Consider the following 23547-nt stretch of genomic DNA (forward strand, 5'->3'; position numbering starts at 1 on the left):
TTTGAAAATAGCCCATGGTTCTGGCTGTTCTCTTTCAAGTCATTAGAACAAAGACAATATCCACCAAATTTTCACAACAATAATAAAATAACATGACCATCCAAGAAGTGCAATATTATTGCAGCCAACCTATGATCGAACTTCTATTATATTTATTTTCCCTAAACAACAATTATAATCCAAATCATAAAACTCTTGTAATTTGTCATGATTGCTCAGTTTTAACAAATAAACCGCGATGTGTTTGACTTGTTTGCGGTTCCTGGTACGAACTGGCGCCTTCCTCCAAAGGAAAATTTTACCCCATCAGTTCACAATATGTCAAAGAATGATTGTGATGTGCCGCCATGCGGCATGCCCATGTGAGGATGAGAAAAAAAATCAAGTCTTAAAGTATTAAATGATCGAAGAGAGTTGTGCCGATTCGGACCGTAGACAACGAAGATGCTTGCTCATTTTTAAGTATATAGAGATGTTCTAATATAATGGCTTCCAACACTCAACAGTTTTAATCCAATCAAATGCGCGCTTGCATCAGACGGCAGATAAGATCTACCCTGGCCTAAATCTTTCCCCAATTTGTTGTAAATATCACTCTTGAATTTCTGCTTGTTCCCCTCCCAATTGCGTTTCTAGGTCAACTCTTAGTAATATATATACACTATTAACTGCAGCATCAAATTCAGCCATGCATCTCCAGTAAGAAAAAGTTCTGTCATTTCAGCTCGGGTACACTAAATAGAGGAGACGATAGTTTTAGCTATAAAGGAGACGATATGAACAGTACCTCCTCTGACGGGCTGCTCTATGACAGTGTCAACATAAGCGGATACCACTATCTTCTTGGTATATCGGTTGGCATCGTAATCCTCCTCACTGCTGTTATTATCGCTTCATACTTCTGCAAATAGGCCGTGTGCCTTTCAACTCACAAGGCCTACCTCAACATACCTCGTCAACATCTCAGATCCCTCGTATTAGAGCAGTAGGCTTGGATGCCGCTACCATAAAGAGCTACCCGGAATTCCTCTACTCTGAAGTTAAACTCTGCGGCACATGCACCAACCCGATCGCCTTCACCTCCACCCGGTGCTGTTCAATTTGCTTAGCTGATTATGACAATAATGACACGATCCGCTTGTTACCTTATTGTGGGCACTTCTTCCATGTTGAGTGTGTCGATCCTTGGTTGCTACAGCGTCCAACTTGTCCAATTTGTCGGTCATCATCACCGGAACATGTTTGTGAGACCGGAACCTTAGAAAGCAGGATGGTCTAGAGGACGGGCCTAGCAAGGGGCTAACCCGGTCTATAGCCCGTCCCTAATTCTAGCCGATCAAAAAATTTGATTTAACAAAGGTCAAGTTTCCTTAATTTGGTTGGAGTTATCACATAACAAAATATTTGGTCGAATCCCTGGAGGAATCAAGGGTTTGGTGGGATTGCAAACCTTCGAGGTGAGTTACCATAGCGTGTGTGGAAAAATACCATATGGAGGAAAGATGCAGAGTTTCCATGGCACTGATTATTTCCATAACAAGTGCTTGGGTGGACCACGATTGTTGGGCTGTAAGAAGCTCAATGCATGAGTGGGTGAACGAGGGAAATGTTGCAAGATCATGAGAAATGTTTGAACCCTCATTTCGGACATACATGAAAATTTTGGCGCATACGTATGGATGACCCTAATTACTGTGGGGTAATAAGAGGTGTCTAATAAGTGGTTAAGTTATTTAAATATCCTTGATTAATTAATTAATTTTTAATATTAACTTTTTTTTTATAATTTATAATTTTAATTTCTTTTTTATAATTTTTTTTTCTTTTTTTTTCTTTTCTTATTGCATGGAATTGTTTTTAACGATAATTACAGAGCAAAGTTCGGCTAACAATAAAATCAAAATTATCAGCGAAACTTCTCTTTTTTTCATCCTGAAAGTGTCGATGAACAGTTCGGCTGATAATTAGACACGAAGATGTTATCCGAACTTCACTTTATGAAGAATAATATTAAGTTCGGATGTCCTATTTTTTTTATCGAATCTGCCGAACCTAGGTATGTTTTCACAAAACACAAGTTCGGCTGACATATTATCAGCCGAACCTACATATGTTTAGGTTCGGCATATCACTTGTCCGCCGAACTTAGATTCGTAAATAAAAAAATTTAACACATATTTTTTTAAAAAGTTAAAAATTAAATTAAAAATATAAATATTTTTTTTATTTTAATTTAAAAATATAAATAGTACGGGAATTTTTTCCATTATGAAAAATGGCTAGATAAGGGATACCCTAAAAACACTATTTCCACTTGTGTTTTTGTCTTATTCAAGAGGCCCCAAAAATTTTGGGTATGCCCCAAATGATGGTTCAAATGTTTTACTAATTAATACTTAAGGTCAGTTTAGCACGTAGAATATATTTTCCAAGATTATCTTAGAATGTTGTTTGTTTTGTAATATTTTCTATTATGTGGTAGATCTCGATTCTTGAAGTATTTTTACACAAAATTGGTTAAATTGGCCAAAATTAATAATTTCTGGATGAAACAGACTTGTAAATTTTGATATTGCTCATATGGACAGGAATCAAAAAAATACTTTTCAATTATCCATTTTGGATATTCCATCCATCCAGAAAAAATAAAATAAATACCTTTTACCTAAAATACCCCTTAACCTTGTAAACCCTTTTGTTTAAATAGATTTTTTTATTTCCTTAGAGAAGCATCAAACACATATTTTCTTTCCTCACCGGCGATCTTCTTTTCTTTTTTCAAAGCGATTTTCGTTTTCTTTTCAGATCTGGGAGCTCAATCATGGTGATTAAGGATTGTGAAATCGAAGTTTAGAATATTATACTATTGAAAATCATCTCATATCAACAAATCAGTAAGTTTTAAGTTTCAATTTCACCAAGCATTATGGATGATTATTTTTCATTGATCCAATTTTAATTTTGGTTTTGGTCTAATTGTTGTAACGCGTTTCTGTCTTTGATGATTTTGAAGTTTCACTAGCAATTTATTTATGGGAATTTTGTTAATATTTGGGTTTAGTTGTTGATTATCCAGGGTTTTACTAATAATCAATTTTTGGGTTTAGTTGGTGCTTCTATATGTGAATATATTATTTGTTATGTCTCGAATCATGGTTTCTAGGGTTTAGCGATAATATTATTTTCAATGCAATCGATTGATTGTTGATCAAAGTGATTTTAGTTTTCATTGTTTGGATGTGAACTGAATTGGTATAATATCATCGCGTTTGTGTGTTTCTTATGTTTTTGTATTCTATTTGGTATAATATCATCATGTGCTTAGTTTCCTGAGGCCAGTTTCATATTAGAATTTCCAGTACATAGTTTGTCTGTTTGTTTCTGTAGTTTAAATTAGGATTTTTATGTACTGATTTTGCGGGTAAGGAATTTTCCTAGCATCAGTCATTGCATTGGTTTATAATCCTTCATCTTGTAAACCTAGTGATAAATCAATGTCTTTAAGCTGCAGTCTTTGATGAATTTTTAGCCGTTTTTCTTCTCAATAGACAATTTCAAGTTACAAAATTATAATCCGACACAAAAGGATAGGTACATTCCTATTGCAAAAACCCGCACAGAATCTGGCAAAATTAAGTCTAGTTTTTAATCTTCTTAATATGAGTGCAAATGTTATTGTTGATTCCAACGCGGCTTACTTTTTTGGCATAGAAGAAAGCTCTAACTGGTTGGTATGATGAATATGAGTGTCACAATTTTACGGAACTCAGTACGATATGTCTGGAATCCTCGAATAAACTACTAGAACTAGTAGGTTACTGTAATGGTTTAGCTTGTCTTACACCAGTATGAATGCACCTAATGGTGGTATGGTCGCTCTATCTGTCGTTAACCCAATCAGGTCTGAAACACTTTCCTCGGATATTTATATCCCTCAAGGGGTTACATCCACTTATGTCATGGTTTTGGTTTTCACAAGATTATAAGGATATAATATCATCATGTACGTAGTTTGTATGTAGGCTAGTTGATATATTTTATAGTTTTTGGTGAATTGATCGTTTGTTGTAGGCTAGTTGATTTATTTTCCAGTCTTTTAAAGCAGGATGAAACTAGCTTCATCCTTTATTTTTAGTCACCATGTTTTTAATATGATTTTTTCTTTATTTTTATTTTCAATTGGATACATCCAGATTCATTTATGTTGTTTTATATATTCATTGTAGATGGATCTTCAAATTCTTTGTGTGGTTATCCGAGATACCGATACATGTCCATACCACGTTAATATGAAGTCAACAGTTGATGAGTTGAAGTTGCATGTTTGTTCTTATTGGAAAAATATTTTACAAGCCTCAATTCAGTTTATATTTGATAGTGACGGAAAAAGAATGGTTGTTGACAGTGATGTCAAGATTCATTATGTCATATCATTGTGTTATGTTCAGCAATTGATTTTCTTGGAGCTTCGTTTATTTGAACGTGTTCGTCTTCGTGTTCCTGATTTTGTTCGTAAATATACAATTAGGGAGTTGCGTTTAGCTCCAGACCCTAGCACAGATCAGATGGTTATTCCTTGCCATCTTCCGAACAGTAAAGTTACTCGTGAACCTACAATGATGGAGTTGCTTTTAGGTAAAGACAATAGATCATATCAGTCGGTATTATTCCTTCCTCTCAAGATCTTGCTTCGTCTCAAGATATCCCTTTGTTTCAAGAACATGCATTCAATTGAAAGATCTCAGCTAAAAAATCTTGCAAGGCAGATGAATGGGTGTTTATTATAAAAGGTGTTGGTCAAGATTTTTTTGGAGGACGATATGAAGCTCGTCTTGTTGTTACAAAATATAATCATTTTTTAGTCACAAGGTCAGAGTCGTCAAGGGCGATTTAGAACGATATACTGTGGAGTTCTTTTACAAGGACAAATTAAAATGCAACTGGAGTTTCCATGCATCTTTGAAGACTTCTTGTTTCGGGATCAAAAACTCGAATGGGGATATTTCTTTTATATGGTCACTCGTCCCCTCTACTTGAGGATAATGGGATACTAGGATATGGTCAAGTCAAGTCAGCTTTGTTGAATTTATTATTAGAATCCTATGCAATTACTAAGACGGCACTCATGTATAAATACTGTCCAAATCAGTTGTTGTTTGTATCTTGGTTTATGTGTGTATTAACCTTTACCTGTAATAATATTCTTTCATCTTCTTAATTTTTTGTTCTCACTGTTAATCTTGATCATCATGAGAACATAACAATTTAGAATATAAATGTTAGAATGTAACCCTTGTTCTAGTCCAGTGGCAAAAGGTCCAAGAGTCTCTATAAATGATGGTATTTTGTTGACTAATGCTTCAGAATATAGAACCTTGGTAGGAATGTTACAATATGTATGATTAACTAGACCAGAAATTTGATTTGGGGTGAATAATGTTAGTCAATATATGCATGCACCAACTAATATTCATCTGTTATTGGTAAAAAGAATCCTCAGATACATCAAGGGTACTATTGGTTATGGCATTACAATGAGAAAAGGGGATATACAAACTTTAACTGCTTACACTGATTCGAAAAATCGCACGCGCGATACGCTTGCCACCTTTTCGCATGTTGGTCTTTTCCTGTCGGTCCATTGAAACTTTAACTGCTTACACTGAAGAATAATTTATTCCTCAAAATCTATAATGGGGAACATATATGTTGTTCTGGTTATAGTGACGGAACAAAGAATGATCCAGTTACGCGCGAACTTGTCAAGAGCTTGATATTTGACCAGATCAAACAGAATCCCAACAAGAAATCCAGGGATATTGTTGATGATTTCAAAAGTGAATATGGGTTAACAATGAGCTATGATCAGGCGCATGCCGGGAAAGAATTATGTTTGAAGGAATTGTATGGCGAGGACACTAAATCATACACTGACTTGGTTTGGTTGTGTGAATCCGTGAAGAAACACGATCCAGGAAGTCGAGATGATTTAATTATTAAAGGGCACCATTTTAAGAGTTTGTTCTTAGCCTTCAATGCTTGCATCTCGGGTTTCGAATATTGTCGCCCGGTATTGTTCTTGGATGCAACTTTCCTAACTGGAAAATTTAGGGGTTGTCTTATGGCGGATACTGGGAAGAATGCGAACAATGGTATGTCTTCTATTTTAGATTCATTTGAAGAAGAAAAAAAGAGAGATAGATTTGAAAGAAATTCAGAATATTTTTGATGTCAGATTATAGATGAAACCAGTTTCATCCTTAATTGGTGAAGTCAGATTAGAGAATGAAACTAGTTTCATTCTGTACAATAGCAGTTTCAGTCAGTTTAATGATGTTTTTGTGTGTTTGTTTTGTTTCTGTAGGAAATTTCCCGTGGCATACGGTATTGTTTCAAGTGAAACTGATGACAATTGGCGTTGGTTCTTGGATAAATTACAATCTGTCTTAAGTCCTCGGGTACTAACTTTTATTTCAGATCACCATGAAGGTTTGATCCAAGGGATTCGTGCTGTTTTTCCAACTTTCCATCGTGATTTTTGTTACCAGCATTTGAAGAACAATGTTCGCAATGTAATATTAAGAAGAAAAAGGGAGAGTATGACGCTGCATTAGAAAAAGGGAGAGTATGACGCTGCATTGGATTGGTTCAAACAATGTTTCTATATCAACGCATGAAGGCTTTCGTGAAGGTATGGAAAAGTTGAATGAAATGGGATGCGATGGTCTTCACAAATTCTTGAGTGAACTTCCAATGGAGTGTTGGTCCAATGCACATCGTCTGGGTTTTCGTCATGGCGACATGTGTTCAAGCGTTGCAAAGTCATTCAACGTTTCGATTAAGTTGGCGAAAGGTATGCCTATTGCAACATTAATTAACTGGATTAAAGTTAAGACTAAATAATTACTGCAGCAGTGGGATGCCGACGTAAAAGTTAACACGGCGGAAAGTCAAAAACTGCACAAATAGCTAGCAAACCAACATCAGCAGAAAAGTTTGCTGTTTAAAGAGAAGGGAAGGGTTTTTGTTTGAAGAGAAGAGTCAAGAGTGTGGCAAAACAATGTGTTAGAAGGGACGGGCCTATATTAGGTGAATTGTCGGTGAATTGACACCCGGTAAAAATTTGAGAGAATGACCAATAAATGATGCAGAGTGGAATAGGAGATACGAGTGAGTCATATAAATTTATTTGGATTCTACCTCCAACGCATGCTAAGCAAGTGTCACCGGATTTGAAAAATTAAAGGATGTAGTTACTACAAACACCTTATTCTCTCCATGTTCTCTCATCTTATGTCACTTCTCTCTATTTCTCAAGTCTCAAATCTTTTCTTTCATATTTTTGGGTTCCATGCAATGACGAAGAAGAATGGGAGATGCAGTTGTCGAAGGATTCCCTAATTTATTTATTTTTCTTTACACCTGGTCTTGTTTCAATTTCTCGAAGTAGGATTACTGTTCAGTCCAATTTTTCATGACCCAATTAATGGCTAGTCCACCCGTAGAAAACATTTACTCTCTAGTCCAAAAACATGTTTTTTGACTAGATTATTTACTCTCTAATCCAAAAACTTCGTGGAGATTATAAAGTGTATTTTATAAATGCCTAAAACACCCTTCCAAGTCTAATTAGTATCAACACATGTAAATATTACTAGTAGTATGTTGCTACATACTAGTAATATCAATACGGTGATACTACATATTAATATGTACTATACTAGTAGTAACAAAAATATCTTACTAATTTGTTACTAGTAAATTAAGTAACTACTTTATTAGTAGTATACTGGTAGTAACTAGTACTAGTAATTAGTACTAGTAGTAACATATAGTATCAATACATAACAATTTTTTGATATGTAGTATCAATACATAAGATACTACGTATCAATATATAACATACTACGTATCAATATATAACATACTACATATCAATACATAACATAATAGTATTGAACATAACATATTGATACTACATATTAATATGTAGTATCAATATATAACATATTACTACTAGTATACTACATATTACTACTAGTATACTAGTACTAGTACTAGTTATTACTAGTATACTAGTTACTACATATTACTACTAGTATACTAGTTACTACATATTAATATATAACATATTACTACTAGTATACTAGTTACTACATATTACTACTAGTATACTACATATTACTACTAGTATACTAGTAGTACTAGTCACTACATATTAGTACTAGTATACTAGTTGTTACTAGTATATTAGTTACTACATATTACTACTAGTATACTACATATGTTATTACTACATATGTAACATATGTATTAATATACATAATATTAAATGTTAGGGTTAATAGAGTAATTTTACTCTTTTCAAAACTTTTTTGCACTAGCGAGTAAATATGTTTTCCCGCTGGACTATCAATTAATCCGGGTCGGATTTACTGGACTAAACAAGAAAGTTCTCTTTCTCGAATTCAGCTTTGGGTTAATTCATTTTGCATTTTCTGATTTTGATCATTCCTTTTTTTTATTGCGTTGGATATTTGTATTTATTGGGGTTATCCGTGGCTCATTTAATATAAGGTTAAGAAAATTAAGTCAAGTTTTTTTTTGTTGCTACAAACAGAACAAATCAGATCGTGCTTCAAGAAAAAAAATCAAATCAAATCAAAATGGGTCGGATTTTTGGTATGGCTCCGATCCAGTTATCCAAAATTATGTAAGATTCAGATTTTTTGTTAATGGGATGGGTTTTTGGTTTGCCCGACCTGTGAATCTGTCTTCTCTACCCGATTTTCTGAAGAAGACTGTTTTCATTTGATTGATTATAAACTTTGTTCTTACTTGATTTCTTCAAATTGGTCGCGTGTAATGGTACAAATCAGTGATTCCTTCACTTCTAAATGTTGGTTTTGTAATTGAATGAAATATGATTGTCTTAATTATTTCAATATGATCGATTTAGAAAAAATTGGAAAATTGGAAAAGTGATTTTAATTTCCAGATTGATCGATTCTGATCGATGTAATGGATATTTTAAAGAACTTAAAACAGATAATTTAGTTGTCCGGTTATATTGTAGCGAAATTTGTAATCAATTTTTTTGATTATGCAAAATTATAGCTCAATTTGATGACATTGTGAAAATGGAAATCCTGATTTCGAATTCTCTACACAAACTTTGTGACGGACTGAAGCTCTTTTTTCATCCTATGGAAGGGCCTCCCTAACGGTCGGCCCGATAATGGATCAAAAGGAAGTTGAAGGGGGCAAAGTATTCAGGATTCATATGTCCCAGTCTAGAGAAATGTGCAGGCTCCCATTCATGCTGGTGCTCAGTGGAGAATAACTAAGTCTGGTGACATGGAGTTTGAAGTATAGGCCGAGCATATGCATGTTGTTAATATTCAAAAAAAATTCAGCAGCTGTAGAGTTTGGTTTACAGACCAGTTCCCTTGGGCTCACGCTATTGCGTGTATGGTTTCAGCTAACATCAATGTTTACGAGTACATTAATCCGTATTTCAGCATTTCCAGCTTCCGTGCTTCGTATGATCGTCCTATCAAGCCCATTCCCGATCACGACAAGCCTATTGATGTTGCTATTGGAAATCTAGTGCACCCACCAACTGTCAAAGGAAAAAAAAAAACTTGTAGGACGAAGACGAAGCGGATTCCTAACACTGGTAGCTCAAGTTCAAAGAGACCAATTACGTGCGGTAATTTCCATACTCAGGCACGTCATAACAAGACGATGTGTCCTCATCCTCCTGCAAAAAAGAAACGTTAAGAACCTGCTTAAGAACATCTTCTTATTTTGTGCAGCGTCTTACTGTTATTTTTTTATTAGTTTATTCTTCTCTGCAGCCTCTTGTTGCAAATGTAAGACTCATTTACCTGGAATTATTTTTTTTTGCAACTAGTATTTACCTGGAATTATTTTTTTGTCATCAAAATATATCTTATGGAATTATTTTTTCTAGTGGTAGTTCTGAAAGTTCTCTTCACTTTGATAGTATATATCTTATTGTCTTTTGTTGGTTTTTTAATTGTAGATTCCCTTCAGTTTTCACTGTAAAATTTGAATACAGTCATGTATAACACATATTAGACTATGATGTAAACCAGTTTCATCCTGCATATTCTGGAAGAAAAAAAAGAGATTTTTGGCCAGGGTGAAACTGGTTTCATCCTTCATATTCTGATAATATTCAACCCTCACACTCTGAAAATAGTTTTATACATGATGAAACCAGTTTCATCTTGTATATTTTGACAAAAAAATGTAATCATTCTGGTTTCATGCTGCATATTCCATCACAACATTACATGAAACTATCAGTAAATTGAAGTATAGGCAATTTTCAGTAAAAAAAATCATGCTTAATTAACTTACAACTAAGATATCGACGAATCCCGGATCATAAATGTATGCGAAGACAAAGTTCAATTAAAAAAGAAGTACTTCCAGATCAACTACATCAATAAATTTTTTTCTAGCGACCTATTTTTGCTAAACAACCTAATTAAATACATCAAACGTTTTAGTTCTCGTTCAACTTCCACCAACTATTCTCATCCATGAGGATTTCATATGTGAAATCTATTCGTTCCATGATGATCTTCTCTCTTAGAGTTTGTTTGCCTTGAAAGGAGTAACCATTTTTCATCTCCCACTCCATGAAGTAGATAACATACAATACAGAGTCAAGACTGCAAAACAAATGATTATGTAATTTCAGTTCATACTTCGTTGCAGTTTGTATGTTATAAAAGAAAAAAGGAAAAAAAAAAAGCACAATAACAAATGTAAAAGAGTTAATGACCTACTTTTTTACCTTTTGTGGACAATATGTTTTCACGAAGACTTTAATATCATCCATACTACTACTTTCAAGGCGACATCTAAGAACCTGATTTACTATTCACGCCATCATTTTAGCATCCTCTAAACAGTCTGTAGAACATACGAGAGAATTGTAGTGTGTCCAAGATATGTCTGGGATCAAAGTGAAGCAATGTGAAATGTTCTTTTTCGTTCATTATCAGGATGAACAAGTGACGCGTATTGACATCAATATTCTCCAGTTCAGCATATATCATCTTTGCCGCCTTCGTCTCATATCCTGCAATGATATCACACTGAAAAATAAATTGCACAACTTAGTTCATTCATTCTACCAAAAACAAAAAGGAAACAAAAAAAATGGATTCAAATGTTTAGATTACCCATGCAAGCGCGCTGAGAAAGATCGACTTGAAGTATCCATTGAATTCACCGCCGCATTGAAACATTTGTCTCCATTTTTTCATTTTCAACTCTAAAATAGTGTTCACCAATGGATGATTGAAAATAAGTTGTTGGATGTATTCTCCAATAATACATAATTTGAAGTCATCTCTCTTGCATTTCCAAATGCAAATCGCTGCATTTAAACAAGTTTATCCAATTTCAGACAAGCACATAGGTTTAATTTTTTAACAGGATAAAACCAGATACATCCTAGTTTAAACTTAGCACTCCTTTTACAAAAACACTTGCGGTAGAATGAAAAAAATAACAAAAGGATGCATGTACTTACCTTAAGTTTCCAGTTCCAAAGTAATCCTTTATTAACTTTTCTTCAGTTTCTCTTTCTCCGCCACTCAAGTAATTTTTCCACAACTTGTTATTCTTTGTTAACTTCTTCAACTTATCTTCCTTTTGGTTTTTCTATGCACACTCATCCTCATCTATTACAAACTCTGAACAAAAATTCTTTCTAGTCCTTTTATATGTCTGCTTCACCTTTCTCTCAATCGATCCAAGTTGATTCACAACTGCCAGAGGTTCTGCTGCGAAAATTTCTTCTTCGATAATTTCAGATAGAGGTTCCGCTTCGGGAATCTCATCAGCCACGTCAATATTTGCATGAACAACATCCTCAGCATCTGGATTTACGGATCCAGTAGTTTCACCTTCCTTGCTAGCGTATTCAGGAACAGCACTCCCCCCCCCCCCCCCCCCACACACACACACACAAATTTGTACATCTCTTAAGTGATTTTAAGATTGAAAAAATTCTCAGGTGTATGAACAACAACCTGAAGAGGTGAAGCTTGCGGAGTTTCCGGTTGAGGATTGAGTTGCGCTTTCAACACTTCCACTTGACTTTGCAAGTCCGAGATTGTATTATCCTTTGCTTCCAACTCAATATCCTTTGCTTCCAACTCAGCATTCCTTCCTCCTAAATCAGCATTGACGTGACAGATAATGTTGTCTTTCTCTTCTAGTTCATTATTCAACTTGGAAATTTTGTCTTCATCTTTGTATTTTTCTGCCTCATCAAACAAGCATCATCATGTAATTGATTTCATCCAGTGAAAACACAGGGTGTAACTGGTTTCATCCAGTGACAACACATGATGTAACTTGGTTTTCTGGTTTTCACCAGTGAAAACACAGGATGTAACTAGTTTCATCCAGTGGTAATAGAGATAGATTTTTACCAGATTGCTTGAAATATTTTCAAGCTTCCCCTCGATTTCGCAAGATACTTGATACAAGTCCGATCTTGCAAACCTTGGCACCCATCACTGTCGGCTTTCCTATTAATGCCTTTCATATGTCCAAACATCCATAACTGCAACAACAATAGATAGAATATGAAAATCACCACATGATTCATTTGTCCAATTAATGTAAAAAATATATATTCAAAAGATAGAAGATAAAACTCAACAGAAATAGAAGCGGCTGAAAAAGCGGGAGTCTAACAACCACACCCAATATTTCGATTAGCAATCTGTATGGACTAACTCCAATATACTTTTAAGAGAATCAACCAGACAGTCAGACTCAATCTTAATAAACGTATATCAAAGAGTTATATCTCACTTTATCGATTCAATACTTACTCAAGCAAATAGAAATCTGCGAGTCTTATTGAATACAAGAGAAATCACTTAAACGGTACCAAAGACCAATGTTCAAGGATCAATCAATTTTAATCAACAAGCAAAGGTTGGATTTCTCAATTGATTGATTCAACGCACAAACTGTGATATTTCAATTATATAACAAAATATAATGCGGAAAAGAAATAACACAGAAACCAGAAGTTTTGTTAACGAGGAAACTGCTAATGCAGGAAAACCCCGAGACCTAGTCCAGATTGAACACCCAATGTATTACGCCACTACAGACACTAGCCTACTACAAACTAACTTCGGTCTGGACTTTAGTTGAACCCCAATCAATCCCATACTGATCCAAGGTACATTTGCGCTTCTTACGTCACTGATACCTGTAGGATACTGCGCACTTGATTACCTTAGCTGATCTCACCCACAACTAAGAGTTGTTACGGCCCAAAGTCGAAGACTTTAATAAACAAATCTGTATCACATAGAAAAGTCTACGGTAATAGATAAATCTGTCTCCCACATAAATACCAACGAGTTTTTGTTCCGTATTTTGATAAATCAAGATGAACATGAACCAATTAATAACCCGGACTTAGATTCCTGAAGAACAGCCTATAATTATCAATCACCTCACAATAATCTTAATCGAATAGCGAAAGAAGATATTGCGGAATCACAAATGATGAGACGAAGATGTTTGTGACTTCTTTTATATCTGGCCTATCAGAGAAATCAATCTCAAGCCAATCTTACGATTGTACTTTGTACGATAGAAACAGCAAGATCAGATCACACAACTACAAGAAAAGTAGTATCGGTCTGGCTTCACAATCCCAATGAAGTCTTCAAGTCGTTAACCTACAGGGTCTCGGTAGAAACCTAAGGTTAAAGGAGAATCAACTCTAGCTAATACAAATAGTATTACATATGAGGTGTGGGGATTAGGTTTCCCAGTTGCTAGAGTTCTCCTTTATATAGTCTTTCAAATCAGGGTTTACAATCAATGTTAGCTTAGTTATAAAGCATTCAATATTCACCGTTAGATGAAAACCTGATTAGATTCAAGCTAATATCTTTCAACCATTAGATCGAAACTTAGCTTGTTATACACAAATGAAATGTACGTTTATTTAGGTTTGTGTAACCGTACCCAAACATGTACATCTGTTTGGTTCAACAGTATTTAACCAAATGGTTAGACGTATGAGCACTTTCATATCAACTATATTCTTCTTTACCATAACTAGTTCAAATGACTCAAATGAACTAGTTAGAGAGTTGTTCAATTGCTTAGATCTTATAGAAGTATAAAAGACACAATCGAAGCAAAAATGATTTGATTCACTCGAATCATTTCATGAACTTTATATCCATGGTTTGAAAACTTGCATTCCTTAGTTTATATAAGTTTAAGTTCACGAATAATCGTTTTTAAAAAATAACCAACTTAAGTACGCATACTGGTACGCGGACTTAAGTACCCGGAATAAGTTTGTTTTCAATTCACAAACTCCAACAGAAATTCACGGGATGTGAACTTCCGACAGTACGTAGACTTGGAAAGAGGACTCTAGTTCCGGTTTTCCTGAGCAGCAAAGTACGCATACTTTGGTTCAAGGAATAAAGACTTATACACGTATGAGTTACCACACAATGTTTATATCAAACCATGGTTATATAATCTAAACTCTCATTTCAATCATTGAAACATTCTTAGAGGACGTTATATAGTTGTTGTTCACACACTATTTTTCGTCAAAGCAATTTTCAAGTAATTGAAATTTAATATGACTTTCCTCACTAGTAAAGATGAACTTATCCAAAGCGAAGCTTACCAACACATATTTCGAGAAATAGATAAGCGAGATAAACTCAGCTCAAAATAGCAAATGTGTATAATCAAAGTCTATATAGCAAAACGACTTTTGTATCAAGATAGGAGATAGAATAGATAAACTTTTGAGTGATAGATAAGTTCAAGTCTCCACATACGTTTTAGTCGATGAAGTTCCACCAGTTCCTTGAGTAGTTCTTCGTCTTCGTATGATGATCGCCATGGAGTCTTGAGCTCAACTACACTTTTTATCCTAGTCCGAGACTTAGCTATAAGTAGACTAGAAATCAATACTTATAGTTTTGATCACTAACATTGACAAACATGCTTGAGATAGCAACGCATGCGAGTTCGACCGAGTAGTGCTCTAACAGCTGCAACCATTGATAGAGTAAGGTGTCTTGTGTACGGCTGGAACACTTTGCATTATATGCTCGTGGATAAGATCCGGCCATGAGACTTTATTAATGGTATCGATTGACTTTAGAAAGTTTAAATACTTACTTGTAGTTGATATACATACCTCCGGTGTTTATGAAGAAGATTGTACATAACATGAACAGTAACAAAAGTATCACCAACTCTTCTTCTTTGCCATCTTCATTTATAAAAGCCTTTATTCCTTCAACGATATACATTTAATCCAATTTATACCCAGTATTCTTCTCTTTGTATGTCCCTTTCTTCTCTTTGGCTCCAACTTTCTTCTTTTCACCTTCCCTTTTGTTATTTTCATCATCCATTCTCTTTGGCTCCAGAAAGTACTTTGTGTAAAATGCAGAAGTTTTCAAACTAGGGTCTTCCTTTGGTCCATAAAATTTCCTATCTTCTTCACTCATACATATTCTCTACATTTTGAAAATAACAGCAAGATGGTTTGGATCGGTCTTGAAAACTTGATCACCAATCTTGAATGCTAACTCGTTTGGGTCAAAACTTCTTATGATGCACTCTAATGTCTTTGGATCTTTTCTACATTCGCCCTTGTCCACCTTTCGTTCTTTGATTGCATTGCCTCAATAAAGTTCCAGAAATTAGTCTCCCTTAATACATCTTCTTGTCTTTCCGTGAATACCAGTGAACGCAGCAACTCAACTGACGGTTTCATATTTGATCGGAACGTTTTTCTTCCCATCCTTTTTCTCCAACTTTTCATTTCGCCATCCACATCCACATCATCCAAATTCCTGGTGTTTGATTCACCACCCACATTAACATCATGCTTATTCTTGGTTCTTCTTTCAGCACCAACACCCTTCTTGCTATTGCTTCCTGCAACAATTTAAATCTAAACCAATTAAATCCTATTTTAAAGCTGGATGAAAATCAGCTACATCCTATTTTTAAAGCTATATGAAAACCAGTTTCTACAGGTATAGATAAAAACCAGATACATCCTATATATTAGAGCTAGATGAAACCCAGTTTCTTCATCTCAGCTTTGATGACACAACAATAATGGCATCTCAGATTCAGAAGCAAACAAGGACATATTAACATGGTCTGAAGAAACAAAGTCTTCACGCAGAGACAAGATGAATGAATTAACGCTGATATCTACAATAGACAAGGAGTTTCGTACATACACTCCAAACATTTTAGTAACGAATTTAAGCCCCTACAAGATTCCACACGTTACTGCAAAAGCTATGGAAACTCAGTCACACTAAGGGAGACTAAATTCTAGAACATTTCAACTATGTAATATTCCAACCATGGTTGGAGTGAATCATGGTTAGACAGTGTTGATGGTTAGGAGACGGTAAGGTCTAGTGGGGTGGCTCTCCTCATCAAGGGCTTCCAACACATACAACATGTTAATTTCCTCTCAGTTAGACATGTACACTGCAAATTAAACCTGGATGAAACTGTTTTCATCTAGTTTTAATCTGCATTTCATCATAGTTTAAACCTGCTGAAACAATTCATATACACAAATGCAAACCAAATTGATCCATGACATACACTTCAACCAATTTCATTCATAACATTGAAAAAACTCAAATAACCAGATGCAACCCAATTTCTATAAAACATACGATGAAGCTGGAAAAAATATCAACCAATTATATTGAATAAAATCCAGTTACATCCACACATCCATTGCAATGAAAATAAAACAACCAATTCAACAAATTAATCCATTGAAATGAAAATAAAACAACCAATTCAACAAATTAATCATGCAATTCTGAAAATAAGAACAAAACAAAGTTAAGGTTTGAAAACTTACGAGTTCTAAGAGACAATTTGTGGATCGATTGAAACCCTAATTCTTCCAATACACTGAACTGATCGATTGAAGCCCTAATTCTTATAATATGCTAGAATCCTCTCATGTTGTAGTATTAATGGTGTTTGCAGACGGTGGATGAAACCAATTTTATGACAGTGTTGATGGTGAGGATACGAAGGATGAAAGCAACTTCTGGCAGTGATGATGGTCAGGAGACGGTGAATGAAAATGATTTCAGATAGTGTTTATGGTGTGGAGACGGTGGAGGAAAACGATTTTCTGGTAATGTTTATGGTGAGGAGATGGTGGAGGAAGTTGATGTTACTGGCAATGAGAAGATAAAGACGTTGGTGGTTTTTTTTGAAGAAAGAGGGAGATGGTGTTCTTTTGAAAAGAAAGTGGGATCGATATCTTCTAGACAGTTACAAAAGGGTAGTTCTGGTTATTTCCATTAAAAGTATATCCTGTCCATTTGATCCCGGTAGAAAATTTACCCGTCCATCTGAACCGTGAAAAATACCCTTTTGGGCGAATAGCCCATTTTCTGGTATTTTTAAGGGTGTTGGATTAAAAATCCAAGGACGCTTCGTACACTTCCGTAGGTCAACTTGCATGTCCGGTGCTGGTGTGGGCAAGACCAAGACACATTGTACTTGGTTAAGTTTCATATAGTATTATTTTTTAATATGTACGTGCGACACCCTGATCTCTGCATTCGCAGATTGCTCCTCGAGCAAAGGAAATGTGAAACTAGGTACGTCAACTAGCTTCTGTCAAGTGGCACCTCTATTGTTTTAGCCAGACTCCACAAGCACACAGTTTCAACAACTTGGAACAAGTAAAACCAGAAGGTTTTTGTATTTTATTTTCCTATATAATATATATACATGCACTGTGAGTAATATCCATTCATCGATCTTTAAGGATTTTCTCTATGGCTTCTAAAGTTGAGAACAAAAGCAGCAAGGTTATCGTTGTAGTTGGAGGTGGAATCGCTGGAGCACTAGTTGCTAAATCTCTGCAGTTTCATGCTCATGTTGTGCTCATCGATCCGTAAGCTTCTTCTTAATTAATTCCGTTTCATCATAATCTAATAACTATGTGAATTATTCGAAGTTTTTGCATTTGCGTCAACTTATTTTAACATTTTGGATGGAAACAGGAAGGAGTATCTTGAGATCACATATGCCAACCTGCGGGCAAAGGTGGAGCCTTCATTTGCTGAGAGGTCGGTGGTTAAGCACAGCGATTACTTTACCAAAGGGCGTATTGTCATAGCTTATGCAACTGGAGTAACAGACACAGAAGTACTAACCTCTGATGGAGAGGGCATTCCCTATGATTATCTCGTCATTGCTACTGGTGCCAACGAGAACACTTATCCCATAAGTAGAAATAAGAGGCTTGAACAGTATAAAGAACGTAAGTGTAAACTCTGCAATGTGTAGACATGTGTGTTTTATGGAATCTAAGTAATACAGTGTTATCCAGGTTAACTTTAGTCCACTCGATTCCTTGTTTCTTATTACAGACTTTGCAAGGATAAAGTTAGCAGACTCGGTTTTGGTTATTGGAGGAGGGTCTACTGGTGTTGAACTGCTGGAGAGATTGCAGTCGACTTTCCTGAGAAGAAACTGACTCTAGTTCACAAATACACGAGATTGCTAGACTTCATTGGACCGAAAGCTTCTTGCAAGGCTCTTGATTGGTTTATTTCAAAGAATGTGAATGTCATTCTGGGTCAAACAGTTGATTTGGAATCTCATCAGAGTGGGGATAAAATATATAAGACGTCAGGAGGAGAAACCATCATGGCAGATTGCCACTTCTACTGCGCAGGAATCCCATGGGGCATGTCATGGCTCAGAGATTCTGTGTTGAGAGATGCTGTAAAAGATGGAGGAAGAGTAATGGTTGATGAGTATCTTAGGGTCAAGGGTCGTAAAAATATCTTTGCCATTGGCGATATTACTGACATTCCGGTAAGATGGTACCTCTATCAACCGAAATCATAATGGAGCTGCGTCTTTGCTTGTGAACAGGAGAGCTTTGAATCAGAATGTAACATGTTTTTTTCTTTGGTTTCATTGATGCCAACAGGAAATCAAGCAGGGATTAAATGCAATTCAGCATGCAAATATAGCAGTAAAGAACTTGAGGCTGTTAATGCATAGAGGAAATGAGAACAAGATGGCAACATATGAAGCTAGTCCTGATATGGCAGTTGTTTCATTAGGAAGGAAAGATCCCGTGATGCAATCCCCAATGAGTACTATGATCGGCCGTTTACCCGGCTTGGTGAAATCAAATGATCAGTTTGTAGGAAAGACTAGAAGGCTAATGGGTATAGATGCCTCCACATGTTTTGGGCTCTAATTAAGCTCCAGTATAAGTGAACTACTGTGTGTGTTCATTTGGCTTCTATCTTTCGTACTCCTGAGTTCATTCTTTGTATAATCTCTTCTTGTTCATGGGACAACCTGGAACTAGTGGTTTCATTAAGTGTTAACTTCTGTAATACTCCTATTCATCATAAGTACGAGTCTGCCTACTGTTAATCTATTACCAGTGGTTTCATTGAGTGTTAACTTATGTAATACTATTCTTCATAGGTAGGACTCTGCCTACTGTTAATCTATTACCAGTGGTTTCATGAAGTCGATTGTCTTAAAAAAAAAAAAAAAAAAGATGGCATCATCTAAGAGTTCTGGTTCAGACTGGTTCCAAAATCTATAAATAGTAGAGTAGATAGAGTAGAGAAATAAATTAAGAAGGGTTTCCACATTTTCATGTTGTGCTATGGAGAAGAGTTCGAGCTCCAACAGCTCACCAACTGATGTCACTGTAGTACAGTGGTAAAAGCTGCCCAAACCCACACCAACAGCAAGCCCCACTAACTCTCTTTATGGAGTGGGGAAACTTGGATGATTTTTACGAGGGTTGAACCCTCAACGGCTCAACTAGCAACATGCATGAATCAATTCACAGTTCGTAGACCTAAATACTCATTCATCATGTTTTTTCCTAACATTCCAAAAGACCTAAATACTCATTCATCATGTTTTTTCCTAACATTCCAAAATATGGCATAGCATACATTCAACCAAAAAAAAAAAAAAAAAAATTACTCTACCTCTGAAGTGGCAATGGGTATCAGACTTCTATTCCCAGGAGAACCAGATGTATGATAATTGACATCAAATTGAAGGCTCCAGCTTCAGCTAGGTTTGCTTTCATTGAAGGAGAACCCAACCCAGTGACTTACATTTCAGCAAATTAAGTTGGCTCTACCCAACTAAAGAGAGGAGATCTACGAAGATGATTCCCACTGCGAATAATTGTGTGGGTACGCACTGCACCTTCCTATATGTATGACAGATTGAAACTGGATTCATGTGTGGGTTCTTTCATGTCTATAAGTAACACCTCCCGACTTCCTCCTACACACTGTTTGGTACACAAAATGCACGAATAGTCTTTTTGCACATGGATCAAAGCAAGGGCCGACAAGCAAGCATATTATTCAAGAAAAGATTGTCCTATGTATTTACAAAAGATTAAGGAGCGTATAAATGACATCAGAAGTAGTGAACGTTTCTACTCTTCGGCTTTCTGCTGAAAGAAAGACTCAGAAATAGCCATCCTTGATTTTGAGCCCGTGCCTTCTATCTCTTCCATGTAAGCAGTCGTAATCTTAAGAAGATCATTCATGTGTAACCGCTTCCAATCCTTTTTAAATAAGAAAAAAGTTCCTTTAAGAAATCTAGATATGGGAAAACAAAAAAACCAGAAACGGTATGAAGATACAATTGAATATTGAAACGACTATGTTTCCACGTGATCAATTCTTCAAATCTTTTAGACTTTAGCAATTAGAAAATTTCCATTTGATGGATATGACTGATGCATTGCTTGCGTAGTGCAAGTTGTGCGAGGCTCGGACAGGCCGGCGTAAAACCTATGTTCTACTCTTAGGAGATTTTCTCTAGTCGACCCGGTACTTGCTACTGGAAAAGACTTTGGATTTGGATTTGGATATGACTGATGCAATCATGCAAACAACAAAGACAATACAGATGTAACTGTAATGAGAAATCACTGTTCCTATATGTAAATATCGACAATGAGAAATAACTATTTCTTAACAGCGGCTATATGAATGTCTAGTGTTCAGTTTTTCATCTGATCTGTAAGTTTATAAAAGTAAAAGGTCAAGGAAAGCCTACCGAGCAAAAACTGATAGTCCAATAGAAAAAGTTACCTCAAAATTCCATTCTCCGTCTAAGCGTGGATCATTTTTATCAACCCAAACATAAGTGTAGACTTGCATCCTCTTCAAAGTATCCTGCAATAACCGCAGTAAATTTTACTTCAGTATAAGCGCCAGTGCCACAAGTTACAGAGCAAAAAATGTTTGGCACCAGTTATATGATCTATCAATATCATGCTGAACTATCTTGGGCAATTGCTAATTCCGCTTAGAGTCTGTTGGGATAATATTTCCACATTGTTACATTTCAGTACTTGATGTGATAAAGGACATTACTATCAGTTAAAAAGAGCACAATGTTCAACTTATTATTTCAAAAGAAAACTTACTATCAGAGAAACATTAACAGTGCTCCTCTCATATTCTACGTCCTCAACTTTATCCAGAAGATCTAATTCAGAATCAGTGATACCCAAGAGAACCTGCACCGCAAAATTTTCATTCATGAGATAAAATGGACACATCGAAAATTACAAAGAATCTGTCATAACAAGATGATACAGATGAAACTGTATTGGAAGTCAATGACACTCTTTTGAATTAGAAAGTTGATAAATTGACTACAACAAGTGTTTTATATGCATGAATATGTCTTAAGTTTAGTACGATTTCTACTTTGAAAACAAATGACAATAGATTTTGAAACAGACCCTCCCATTGACTTGTGCGTTCTCTACTGGCAGAATTGCAGGATAAATACGTCCTTCAATGCTAAATCTTTTACTGCAAAATAAATTCATGCAAATCAATAAAACCATACTGAGAACATGGATAAAGATAGATTCATGCTATTGCTAGATTGTACAAGAGACATGCGCATAACGGCAAAGTTCATCACTGTTACTCTGATTTAAACAAGTAATCCCATTTCAAAGATGATGGGGATTTATGACAAGCATATTACTGTAAACATTTATATAGTAGACCTGTATAGTGCTGTACCTTACTTTGAACATCTCCACTATCAAGCCAAACTTCCAAGTTCCAACAATTATTCGCTTATCTTGGAAACTTACATGAGAGAAACTCGTCTCTCTGCACCTTCAAGGTCATATACTAACCTCCCTCTTAAGTCCACTACCAGTAATATTCTCAGGTTGCGTTGCCATGACCACTCTTAAGTCCACTACCAGTAATATACTCTTTGCCATGATCAACAAAAGAACGCAATACTCAGGGTTTAGCCGGTATTCTAAGAAGATTTAGACACCCAATAATCCCAAACCAAACAAAAGAAAAATGAAACCTTAAATGGGTCAACGCAACCCTATGAACAATCATAAGGTAATCTCAATCCCTGTGCGAAAATCTTTCATCGAATGATGGTTGCCATCTTCATAATTCATCAAAATTTGTTGAACATCAATGAAATTTTCTTAAATTTGAGTCTAGGATTTTCTGTACAAAAGATTGTATGTCTAAGTCCGAAATTAAAAGGCTGATTTTCAGATAGAAAATACTCTAAGAAAATTTTAAGCCTACAAATTGAAAGAATTAAGAATCAGTAAAGTAAAAAAAATTCAAACAGGTGAAATTTGAGGGAGAGCGAAAAAGAAGACTTTACAAATTGTCAAGGATTGCAGGAGAATTCTGAGGGACACGATTCAATAACGCTTTCACAACATCATCTGCTAACAAACTTCCATATACAAACACGCTGTGAAGATTTTGATGATGATTAGAAGAAATCGCAGCTGACGATGATGACGCTGCTGGGGTTGCCATCTCTCTTTCTTTCTCTTTCTCTTTCTCTCCCCTTTGAATTGACTGATGATGGGACCAAAATTTGACGCAGAGAACGATGAAGCACCCACTTCTGCTGGATAAGTTAAGACTCTAGACTCTAATACGGAGTACTTTTTTATTAGGCTTAGAAACTGTATCATTTATTTAGTTCATACCAAGTAAAAACAGCAGTACAGACTATAGATCAAAAGAGCCCTGGTTTAATTGGGCCCCTCAAAACAATTAGGGTCCCTTCACTACAGGACAAAAAGGGACATGAAATAGTAATTATGGGTTGTCTCTTATCCCAAATTTTTTGAAATGGCTAAACTACCCCTAAATTATTAGTGTTAATTAGGTAAATGAAGATGTTAATTAGTTTAGTTAGATTAAAATCAGATTTTGGGTAAATTTTATGATAAAAGAAAAATTGTGTTTTTGTGTTGTGGGGAAGGAGAAGTTGAGTTTTTGGAGAAAAGTTAGGGTTATTTGAAATGAGTGATTCTACTGGAGGAAATGATGTTGGTGAAGCTTCAAATAACAAACATGATTGTGTTGATGGTGAGATTGTCTCAACTAATCC

General features: G+C 35.5%; 1 protein-coding gene, 1 long non-coding RNA gene and 1 pseudogene across 5 annotated transcripts; 2 read left to right on the forward strand and 1 right to left on the reverse strand.

Moving 5' to 3' along the window:
• Nucleotides 1-699: 699 nt before the first annotated feature.
• LOC113358801 lies at nt 700-5113 on the forward strand. The gene is made up of 3 exons (XR_003364732.1): nt 700-1709; nt 2806-2894; nt 4227-5113. It is a non-coding gene; the product is annotated as an uncharacterized LOC113358801 (long non-coding RNA).
• A 12790-nt stretch (nt 5114-17903) lies between these two features.
• On the forward strand, nt 17904-19345 carry LOC113360732 (annotated as a pseudogene).
• Nucleotides 19346-20018: 673 nt separating this feature from the next.
• On the reverse strand, nt 20019-23071 carry LOC113358800 (AIG2-like protein D). 4 transcript variants are annotated; one of them, XM_026602489.1, is made up of 6 exons: nt 22486-22941; nt 22182-22381; nt 21890-21962; nt 21569-21661; nt 21231-21314; nt 20019-20698 (listed from the first exon to the last, which is right to left on the reverse strand). In XM_026602489.1, the coding sequence occupies exons 2-6, from the start codon at nt 22193-22195 to the stop codon at nt 20567-20569; spliced, it is 396 nt and encodes a 131-aa protein (XP_026458274.1). In that variant the 5' UTR covers nt 22196-22381; nt 22486-22941; the 3' UTR covers nt 20019-20566. The 4 variants fall into 4 exon arrangements, with proteins under 4 accessions (XP_026458274.1, XP_026458273.1, XP_026458271.1 ...); XM_026602488.1 differs by having other exon boundaries at nt 22182-22717; nt 22804-22922; XM_026602486.1 differs by lacking the exon at nt 22182-22381 and having other exon boundaries at nt 22804-23071.
• Nucleotides 23072-23547: the final 476 nt, after the last annotated feature.

The sequence above is a fragment of the Papaver somniferum genome, chromosome 3 (assembly GCF_003573695.1).
Source record: "Papaver somniferum cultivar HN1 chromosome 3, ASM357369v1, whole genome shotgun sequence".
NCBI lineage: Eukaryota > Viridiplantae > Streptophyta > Magnoliopsida > Ranunculales > Papaveraceae > Papaver > Papaver somniferum.